This window comes from Ammodytes marinus, assembly GCF_949987685.1.
Source record: "Ammodytes marinus genome assembly, chromosome: 18".
Classification (NCBI taxonomy): domain Eukaryota; kingdom Metazoa; phylum Chordata; class Actinopteri; order Uranoscopiformes; family Ammodytidae; genus Ammodytes; species Ammodytes marinus.
The window spans coordinates 14,201,899-14,212,666 of record NC_137222.1 but is presented as its reverse complement, the minus strand read 5'-3'; the positions used below and the strand labels follow the sequence as shown (position 1 = coordinate 14,212,666).

Sequence of the window (10,768 nt, the reverse complement as noted above, 5' to 3'; positions counted from 1 at the left end):
TGTATGGTCTGGTCACTATTTTATAGGCCTTTCTTCTGTGTTGGTCTGAATGCATGATAGTCATAAAATTATGGATTAATTAGCCCTATATTTAGAATCACATCGGATTGAGAAGGGAAGGCTACTTTGTTAATCAAATAGGCCTACATTTTGCACGGCTTATATTTGGGTTGTCTACTCAGTTATTCTGTGAGGAATATAGACTTATTCTAATTCTATAGTAGTTCAGTTTAAGGATAGGCTATCATCAGATGTAAAAATTATGGGAAACGTCATAATGTAATGAAAACATAAGTTGTTGATTCAATTAGCATATGTAATAATTAAGGGCACTGTTTGAAAATGTTATTTAAAAGATAAGAGGTACCTATAAGTTTAATGGGTGATTTCACTATTTAATGGGCCTTTCTGGATTGGACTGAACACCTGACTGGAGTATATATATTTTTTTATAAATAAAGCATATTTTGAATAAAAGCCGTTTGAGAATTTGACACATATAGGCTATTATCTACATAAGGGTATTTAACACTTTGCACATATTTCAATAAAAATAGATGTACTACATTAACATAAAAAATAATGGAAAGACTATTGTGTATGGTGGTTTTAACAACTCTCTGTTTACCTTTACAATTCACTGTTCTTTGTGTAATTTGTTTGTACAGACTACAGAGTTTATAAATGTGGTCATCTAAAGGTACCCTACCCAACTGAATAAACCTGTATTGATTTCTGTACTTTTGTGATTTTTTTATTTTAGGTAGGTAAAATATGTCAAAATAAATGTTGTATGCTCCGCCTTCCTTGACCAGAAGGGGGCAGTCGTTCACTTTGAACCTGCATGACAGACTATTGAACATCAGTCAGTAGATCAAGAGCACTCGTTAGGTTTATTTGACCCTACTTTAGGTCTTACAGGCAGTAGCATTTATAGTGTTCTTATGCCCACGGTCACGATAAACTACATAAATCACATGTCTGACATTATAGATCTTATCTTGGCTTTAGAGTTATTATACGTGGTCAGGGAGTCTGTAAATCATGCAAATGATGCCGGATCTGTTAAGAGTTTGAAGGAAAGGGGTGCCTAGACGACCTTACGCAGGGCAAAAACACACACAGTTCACACAAACTAACCTGACCAGCTCGTTACTGTAACCTACCTGACGATAGATAACTGGAATAAAGTTGCACATGGTGAGTCAATTTGCATCGACAAAATAGTGTTACACTAGTCTTATTAAATATGTTTGGCTTTTTGACACTAAAAATGTAAGTCGACTGCCCATTTGAGCGAAATGTGACAGCCTTGCATCGAGTGGTTTGAGCTAGCTCAAAGTGAGTCACGACTTGAGCACGAGCTAACCAATGCAACGTCACTGGCATAACTACTATCATCAGCGGTGTGTATTTTAGTTTCCTCTCACATCAAAAACACTCCAACAATTATGCAATTAACATAGGCACGGGTGTCACTGTCATCAGATGGTGTGCCTGAGCCGAACCAGCTAAAGTTTGCTAACAGAAAGTATGAAATCATCTCCGCGGAAGTATAATGTATTTTATTACCACTAGATGGGGGTAGACGACAAAATAAAGTCTTGTGTGCAGGTAGCTGCCATATCTCTCTTCTCTAACTGCCGTTGCCCAGACAGCGTTGACTGGTACAGCCCGCCTCTAGAGCCTGCAGCCATTCAGGCCGGTAGGAACAACCAGACTTCAGGCTTAAAAAAACATCCTCAGCCTGAAATCTGGTCTCATAGCCAGCTGGCATCCTGCCATTTCTCAGGCTGCTGTTCCCACAGGTTTGTGTGTGTGTGTGTGTGTGTGTGTGTGTGTGTGTGTGTGTGTGTGTGTGTGTGTGTGTGTGTGTGTGTGTGTGTGTGTGTGTGTGTGTGTGTGTGTGTGTGTGTGTGTGTGTGTGTGTGTGTGTGTGTGTGTGGGAATGATAATATCAGCAAAACTGGTTCGCAATCAAAATGTGCCATATTACAGTTTTCCTTAATGTTGTTTTATACATCTTTGTGTATGACATTATTTAATTTATTTTGGCTTTTGCTCAATAAACCGTCAATCTGTTGTATGAAGGTTCTTGTTTCATATTGGGCTCTATCGAGCTCAGTCAGTGCTTTGCCATAGTACTGTATGTGGTGCAGAATTACATATGTTGCTCATAAAAGTATCTCTACTCCCGTATAGGGACAGTAATATATATTAGAGCAATATTTTTGGGGAGACATCCTACTTATAGAACTTTGTTTTTCTGTGTGCATTTATTTCTCTACAGTGTGAAAACAGCACACCATCCTGTGGACAGACATGAACCATAGTACTCAAGAGGCAAAGGGTCAGTATCACTTTTTTACAAAAACAGTTATTTTTCAATATTTAATAAATGAAAAACACACAAAGGAGGGGTGAACACAGTGTGTGCAGCAAGTCATAGCTTAATACAATCTTCAGTGAAATAAACATTACTCACATTGCTTCATATAGTGGTTATAAGGCTTTTGTTCGGTTGCAACAATTATTTGAAGGTATTACCCATTAATTATAGTATAAGTGTGTTACCAATGCATACTTATTAACTCATCCCTGATTTGCAGCTTTGTTTGCATGCGTTTCTTGGCAAACTTAGATTGCATTAGAACACAAGGAACTTAAGGGGTTCGTACAATGATATGATATCAGCACCGCCGGTTCCTTTTTCCACCATAGAGCCTTAGAGTCCACGTTTGGATAGATACCAAGTTGTAGTCAGCTCTGGAGAGGTAATTAACGCACAAACACCGGTTTAATAGGCATCGCATTCTGCAAGTGCTGGTACTCTCCTCATGTTCAAGATTCTGTAACGGCACCTGTTGAAAGGGTTGTTTTTTTTCCAGCACCGACAACACAATACAAAAGAGAGAGAGAAGTGCTCGTAGAAGAATGTTGTGGCATCCTTCCAGTGGAGTCGAGCCACTTGCACAACCTCTGCCAAGTCCCACTGAAGCCGTTCTGGTGGCTGTAGTGACACCAAATGCCCCATTTAGACACTTGATCTTTGTGTTTCCTTTATTTCGGCGGCTGCCTGGCAACAGGCACTTTAATCTCTATCTAATTTTTACTGAGATCCATGTGTGACTTTTATTATCTTGTAAGAGCGGGAAGTTTGGATGGTGTCTGATAACATTGAATACCACACTTAGTGCAAAATGCAGCAGTTTCCCAGATTTGAAAAAAATTATTTAAAGAAATGAAATCATGAGGTGAATGAGTGCATGCACTGTATGCATGTATTTGTATGTGGTGATGGAGGTCATTATGTTGTAATGAATGGGGAGCCTCTAGCTCTGTCATTCACCCACGAGCCAAGACTATAAAGAAGCTACATGCTCCACATTCCTCTGCTCTCCTCACCTCTCCTCTCCTGCTCTGTCCTCTCCTCTCGTCCCCTCGCACAAACAGCGAGACCCAAGTGAAGTGGGCTGTGCTGTTTGTGTTTGTGTGAGTCCCTGTGCCCGTACGCGCGTGTACGTCCGTGGCATGAATGGGCTGGAGTGGGGTGTATAACAGCAGAGAAACCAAGGAGAACAGCAAAGAAGAAAACTCTCCAGCTATTCAAATGCTTCAAATTAAAGGACATTTCAGTGGACCTTAGCAGTGTTTTTGTACAACTTAAACCCATTTACTACATATCCAGTCCAGTCTACTTGCTGTTGTTAACCGATATTCATAGCAAACTGTAATGCTGCTTTCAAAGCTGCAGCAATGTGATGAGATACTGAACGGTTTGGAAGGAAATGAAATGCTTTTACAAAAGTATGAAACCAGATACATTGCAAAGGGGACTAGAGCATGCATGATAAGCACTTAATGGGAATAATGCCACATGCAAATAAGCTGGCATGGCACGACTGGTATTTTCTTAGAAAGAAGCATTGAACGAAGCCACAGGCTCAGACAGGTAAAGTTCATGTGTATGATAGAGATACAAAAAACAAAAAAAAGTGTCAGAGATACAGTACAGAAAGAGGCCAACACGGACAGAAGGAGAGGCCTTTTGCTCTGCTTTCCCAGGCCATGCATCAGGAAGGTTGTCTTTTTTTTTTTTTTACACCATGACCACCGCATAGCCCTTTTCCTGGGGAAATCCGAGACAAAATCGAGAGAGAGGCTGCTGCAGGGAGGGAGAGGGGAACAGGAAAACTAGCCCTGGGAAGGAGGGGAGGGAGGGGGGCAGGTACGTTGGAGCCCACACAGCATGAGTGACCGAGTATGAAGCTGGAGCTTTTGAAAGGGCTCAGTGGACACACACATACACACACAACGGAGGCAGGTAGACACAAAATGTATAAACACACATGCATGCTTACATTTATTCTACTTGTTCCCGGGCCCCTTTAGCCGCTAGTGGCCTTTGGAATAATGCGCCCTGAGAGTCTTCTCTGAGAGTATTTTGACTGGAATGCAGAGCTAATGCTGGGTTCCTCTACTATCCAACCAACCTCAGCTGTTAATCCGATGTTATGGCTGCTCTGCTATGCCTGTTAGAGAAATAATATTTCACGTTATGGCTCCTCCGCTAAGCCTGTTTTAACAAAACAATATTTCCAGTATATCGCATTACCTACCTGTAAGCTGAGAATAAGGTTGAACACGAAACAAGGTATTTCACAACCTTTTCTGCAACAAATTTGACCTTTTTATCATCATGATCGGCACTTAAGAGTAAGGACAAATCAGAACTGTGGTTTTCAAAAAAGCATAACTTTTGCCTGTCATGATAGAGGCCATTACAGCCATGAAACATTGTTTGGAAGGGCTGATAAACAAAACATTTCCCAGCATATAATTATGCCAATAAGAATTTTTAAAATGTATTGTCATCATAGTCTTCAGTTGAGCATAAAATTGGTTTTAATGGTTGGCAAAATATATATTTTTTAAATGTTTTAAAGCCTTGAGAATTAGATCAAAAGCCGTGCTTCACATGGTTAAAAAAAAAGAAAAGGCCAAAAGGTTTGAATCCTTGACAGGTTGATAGAGGTGAAAAGTCATAGCGAAACCCCACCTCATATCTGTGTGTGTGTGTGTGTGTGTGTGTGTGTGTGTGTGTGTGTGTGTGTGTGTGTGTGTGTGTGTGTGTGTGTGTGTGTGTGTGTGTGTGTGTGTGTGTGTGTGTGCGTGTGCGTGTGCGTGTGCGTGTGTGTGTGTGTGTGTGATTCCCTCAGGTCTTGACCCTGCCGTGCTGAGAGACCAACTCTTGGAGCTATGGAACCGGAAAGATCTGCAGACGGTGAGAGTCACTTTCACAGCGTGTGTTGATTCCACACATGCGATATTGAGTGTGTGTGTTTACAAAGGTGAAGAAATAGAGTACTCGTGTGTCTGCGTGAAGCACTCGCTCAGGAAGGAACGGAGGAGAGAGAGAGAGAGCTCGGATACCGGCATGTTTAATTGAAGCTCTGCAGTGTGTGTGTGTGTGTGTGTGTGTGTTAATGAGGAAACCAGAGTGTCTGTCAGTAGGAAGGAAGGAATTTGCGTTGCACAGAATGAACTTGAGATGTGTGTGTGAGGAGGATATTGAGTGGATGACATCTGTTTTGCAAATTAAGACACGGCCCAAAGCATTCTCACACAGATATTATTTTCTGGCGGAGGATGTTTCTAATGCCGGAGTTTGCATTCTTTTTCGCTCAAGCCTTAAATGTGTCACATGGCTCTACTGGGCCCGGGGGAATTTTATGGTGTTTCTGCTATTCTAAATATTCAATTGACACCTACCTCATTTTACCAAGAATTAAAAGGAATGGAGAATATGTATGAATTCTGATATAATAATGATCTAATTATTTAAAAGGTCTTTTTTTCAATGAGGGATTAACTTTCTTCTATAGTCACTAAAATGTAAGACGTTTACAAATAAATCATATACGCGGCTACGCACATAAATGACAGCAGAGAGGCACTCTTTAGTTAGGAGTTAACATGAACCTTTTAGGTTGCAAAGATTGTCTGTGTTTGTCATTAAATATTGTGCATCTGTAACAATAACAATGCTCATGGGGTTCAGATTTTTAAACCAATCTACCTCGAAGCAATATTCTTAACGTTTCATACTAAAGGATTTTTCCTCCCTCGCATTATACTTTCAATTCACACTATTACTCCCCTCTCTTTCTGTCCCCGAAACAGCTCCATTTCGCAGCCCACCGGGGATTCTCAATGCTTTCCGAGCCCCTGGGCGATGTGCTGACAATCGTGGAGGGCTGTCCGGGGAGACAGAAGGGCCGGAGCCACACCATCGGACATCAAATCCTCCTGGAATTCCACACGTGGTTGAAGGAAAATCCTCAGGTAGATTCATCGAACACAAACCTTTTCACGCTAAAGAAATGTACTACAGAGTTACTGTTCAATCCAGTTTCAGACCTTCCCTTATGGACACTACAGTTCCAGTTCCAACAACTTTTGCTTTATCTTCCAGGCTGTCCTTTATTTCTATTCTTCATGTTTTCAATTTAAACACATTCTCTTTATTTTATTTATTCTTTGAATAATATTTCTATATATTTTCTTTGGTTCCTTCCTGGTCATCATCATATGTCCCTCCCTCCACCAGGTGACCCTGAGCTCTCTCTCAGAGCAGCAAGCAGTGTCCCTCCAAAATCGGGCTCTGAGGTTACTGACAGATACCCCGCCCAGCTTTGTGGACGCCCTCACAAACATCTACCAGCTCAGCTCCCTGGATCCAGCCAAGCTCCGACAGCACATTATCACCTTGCATTCTCTTAACTGCTACAAAGAAGTCAGTGCCTAGTTTGATGTTATTTCAGACCCCCAAAAAAAGGTTTAATTGATAATTAATTAATCAAAAGTCTATTTTCTATTTCGACCCAGGCGGCAGTGATCGGCACGAGGCTGAAGTTACAGACAGAGCTGGATATGGAGGAGGTGAGACCAAACATTTTAAGCAGATATGTCTGAGTAACATTTGTTCTGTTTGTTTATACGTAACAATGCTTAAGATTCGTTAGATTTTTCAAAAAAGTCTCTAACAAACTTCCCAAACTGTTATCTCCAATCTACTTCTGCAGATGTGCATACCGTTAATCCTGCAGAATAAATTGCCATTGGCAGAGTCCTTTGTCACAGGCCACAGTCATCTGGAGCAAAAACTGGTGACGCTGCTCGACTCGTGGTGCCACCTCAGCTTCAGTGTGGATCTGATGATCAAGTATGGAGCACGTGCCATCATACGAGAACGGTTGTGTGTAGGCTTCTGTGTGCCACTGTATAAAAAAATGGACGTCTCTGCATGTGTGTGTTTCTGCAGGCACTTCTCTACCCTCTGTCTGTCCAATCAGTCCCTGGGCCACATCCAGCCCAAAATGCTCGCCAAACACGTCTTCCGACTCATGGAGAAATTCAACATTGACCCAGGTTTGTGACTGGATGCAGGTGTGTGTGTGTGTGTGTGTGTAGTTGTTCATGTTTGGGCATAGACTTTCAGGCAGAAAATAATCATGACATCGTTTTATTTTTGACACAGCATTGTGTCCCAACGCTCTGCACAAGAGAAGATTGGACTCTCTGCGTTACCTCATGTACAAGAGGTTTGTGGAGGTAAGTGATGCGGCAACCTTTCTGTTTTATTTAAACGTCATAAGAAAGGCTACTCTTCAGTGGCTTGCATTTTTTTGTAGCTTGTATGAATCAATGGAAATAATGGAAATACTTTTGAGGCGGAAGACAGATAATATGTGTTGTCAGCATATTTTGGTGCTTTGTAAAACCTCCTACTCGAAAACACATTGGTATCTGTTTCTGAGCCTAGTTTTAAACACCAGATTGAAAATATAGCTCTTCTTGGCTTACTTCAGTTTGCAACTTGTTTATACTACGTGTACGTATGTGTCTTTTCAATTTAATTTCAAAATGTTACTCTTAATGTTAAAAGCGGTGCGTAATCCGTCTGCCTTTTGTGTGTTACAAAATGTGGATGAAAGAGGAGCGGGGACTTGGCCTCATGTGAATATGTGTGTTATGGATAGGAGAAGAAAGAGAAGCCTGGCTGACTACGCGGCTATGAAATATACTGTACATGTTCCAAAAATATTTGCTAAATCTTTTTTTACCACATAATCATTTAAAAATTAAATTAGAAAAACTGGAGTTATTTGTTTAGTTAGGTTAATTCAGTTTCTTTACGTAAGAAATAAAGGAGGCAGAAATATGTTCAAGTGCGTACTTTGTGTCTTCAGGGCTTAATTGTTTGTGTCTCTGCTCAGATCTTACATTTCAGTTGTAGTTACACACATGTCAACTTAAATCACCGTCAAAATTGTCGTAATTCCGCTTTTCAAGCCAATAAAAGCTAGAAACGGATCACAGTGGAGACTGCTGATTTTTAGGGCGACTAAAACATTCAGTTCCTGAAAAACAATAGCAGATTGAGGCATTTGAGGTTCTCTAAAGAATGACTTTTAGACAATTTCACAAGAGTTTCCTTTCCAAGGAGTTGATTTAATAAAAGTCTAACTGTCAGTGTCGATCACTGACAAAGCACTGATGATAGTGAATGAACATGTGAAGAAAACACTGGTCACAACAGACGCTAACAATTACATTTACCATGACGACAAAACGACTGGGATGAGTCAAAATAATAAAGTTTTTATTTATTTATGAAGTCATTCCAACACAACACTGTGGAAAAGGCAATATCAGAGTAAGTTGCAGAATCAGTTAATTTAATTATATTTTCACCCCTTTTTGTTTTAGAAAGGCATGACGGAGGAGAACTGGAGTGACCATGTACAGGTAAGTGTTGCTTGTAAGTGTGTGTGCATATCCCAGTGTGAAAGTATAATCTGTACTGTATAAATACTGTATATATACAGTATATATATATGCAGAACGTGTTGTGTTTGTTTGTGTAGTACGTAGTGGCAGATGACGTCGAGCTGCAGATCCACTTGGTGGAGATGATGTTGAAGTACTGCGACCTCCGTAAAGCCTCCCAGTGGTCGCTGAGATACAACCTGCCCAGACATCGACTTCCCTGTGGGGTATGGGACATGCAGCAGAGTCTACCACCGGAACTACAGTGAGTCAGAAATATGAATGAACATGTCCCATTACGCAATCTGTGGTATAGGCTGTTCTTCTTTATGTCAAGAGAGGAATAGTTGCAATTTTGCAGTTTCAATCCCTGACGCGCAACATGGAGCCTTAGTTTTGTTCACCACATCGCCTTCGCAGACAAATATTGCCAGTAACTTATTGACACCTCCTTGGCCTGTGCTGCTCAACACTGTCTTATGCACAAAAACATTTTTATATCGGTCTCTGACACTGTTCGTTGATTGTGTGAGTCTTCTAGTGACTTTATTGTTCGATTAAAGATGCCATGCTAATTTATAAGATCTAATTGTGTTTGGTGTGACTTTTGAGTTACTATAAAATATTGATATTTACTACATATTTCTTTTTATTATCATTTAGCATTGGTTGATTTTTGTGTTTATTATTTTTCTGCTTTCATTACCTTTTTAATATGCAAACTCAAAAAAAATAAATACAATATCTCTCTACTTCTCAGACTGATACATCTGAGCGATTCGGGACAAACCGAGGAGTGGATGCCATCCCAGTTTGACCGTCAGAAGTTCTACCAGGTGCCCCTCACACAAGACAAGGTTCATTTTGTGGACACACCGGAAGCTCTCCAGAGATGTGGAAACCTTGTGCTTCAGGTAGCTAGACAGATATATTGGGGGGGGGGGGGGGGGGGGGTTAAATAGGGGTTGCTATTGAAAGCATTTGCAGTTTTTTATCCAGTTCTTATCCAGCCCTGTCCTCAAATTCTCTCTTAGGAAGGCAGTATAGTAGGAGTGGACATGGAGTGGCAGCCCACGTTTGGCTGTATCTCAACTCAAAAAGTGGCCTTGATACAGCTTGCAGTTCTCGACCAGGTTTTCCTAATAGACGTCTGCGCAAACGGATTCTCTCAACACCCAGATACTATCAGCTTTATCCGGAACTTGTTCTCCCAAAGAAATGTCCTCAAACTAGGTAAGTAAGCACAGACTTTGACAGAGGTTCAATTTGAATTCATCTGAGGCATTTATGTCAGTGCGTCTGTCTCTTCCCAATCAGGTTATGGTATGTCGGGGGATATCAAGTGTGTCTTGGCCACCTGGCAGCAGTTTGTGGAGGAGCCACTGAAGATGGAAGCAATGCTTGATCTTTATAGTATACACCAGAAGGTAACTACATAATAATTACTTCCAAATGAAATCCTAGAGCATCATGCTTCCTTCATTAGTGGGGAGATATAATGTTATATATAATATGTAATGTTTGACTAAATTCCACTCATGATATGTTACATTGCAGTGTTGTCACAATTAATATCGAAGCATTCCTGTTTGAGAATTGGCATTACATTTCAATTTCCTCTATTTCCAATTTGTTAGAACATTCAGCAAATAAATCTGTATTATTTTGGTAATTTTTGTTTATATAGTAGTAGTATAGTATCACAAATAACAATTTGCCTCAGGGGGCTTTACAACTGGGCCCCTGATTCACACTGGAGACATTTTGAAAAAAAAAAAAAAAAGTTTAGACTGTCCATTGTACCTCATTCAACCCGGGTTACAGGACAAGAGCATTTTAATTGAACATTTTATTTTCTCCATAGTCAGTGCTGCCATTGTCTCTTTTTGGGTTGCATGGTTGTAACTCAGGTACACACTGCAGCTGTGGCCCAGGA

General features: G+C 40.6%; 1 protein-coding gene across 2 annotated transcripts in view; it reads left to right on the top strand.

Annotated features, from left to right (window-relative positions):
- Window positions 1-1,123: 1,123 nt before the first annotated feature.
- The window catches only part of exd3 (exonuclease 3'-5' domain containing 3), a 44,806-nt gene continuing 35,161 nt past the window's right edge, over window positions 1,124-10,768 (top strand). Inside the window, exons 1-15 of one of the 2 annotated variants that reach the window (XM_080046318.1) lie at window positions 1,141-1,200; window positions 1,615-1,808; window positions 2,291-2,350; window positions 5,220-5,284; window positions 6,184-6,345; window positions 6,611-6,796; window positions 6,889-6,942; window positions 7,086-7,225; window positions 7,325-7,431; window positions 7,541-7,614; window positions 8,773-8,811; window positions 8,931-9,097; window positions 9,593-9,746; window positions 9,867-10,065; window positions 10,150-10,259. In XM_080046318.1, the coding sequence (XP_079902444.1) occupies window positions 2,323-2,350; window positions 5,220-5,284; window positions 6,184-6,345; window positions 6,611-6,796; window positions 6,889-6,942; window positions 7,086-7,225; window positions 7,325-7,431; window positions 7,541-7,614; window positions 8,773-8,811; window positions 8,931-9,097; window positions 9,593-9,746; window positions 9,867-10,065; window positions 10,150-10,259 (1,485 nt within the window). In that variant the 5' untranslated portion in view covers window positions 1,141-1,200; window positions 1,615-1,808; window positions 2,291-2,322. Of the gene's footprint in view, window positions 1,201-1,614; window positions 1,809-2,290; window positions 2,351-5,219; window positions 5,285-6,183; window positions 6,346-6,610; window positions 6,797-6,888; window positions 6,943-7,085; window positions 7,226-7,324; window positions 7,432-7,540; window positions 7,615-8,772; window positions 8,812-8,930; window positions 9,098-9,592; window positions 9,747-9,866; window positions 10,066-10,149; window positions 10,260-10,768 lie in introns of both variants that reach the window. The other variant, XM_080046317.1, reaches the window with a different exon arrangement.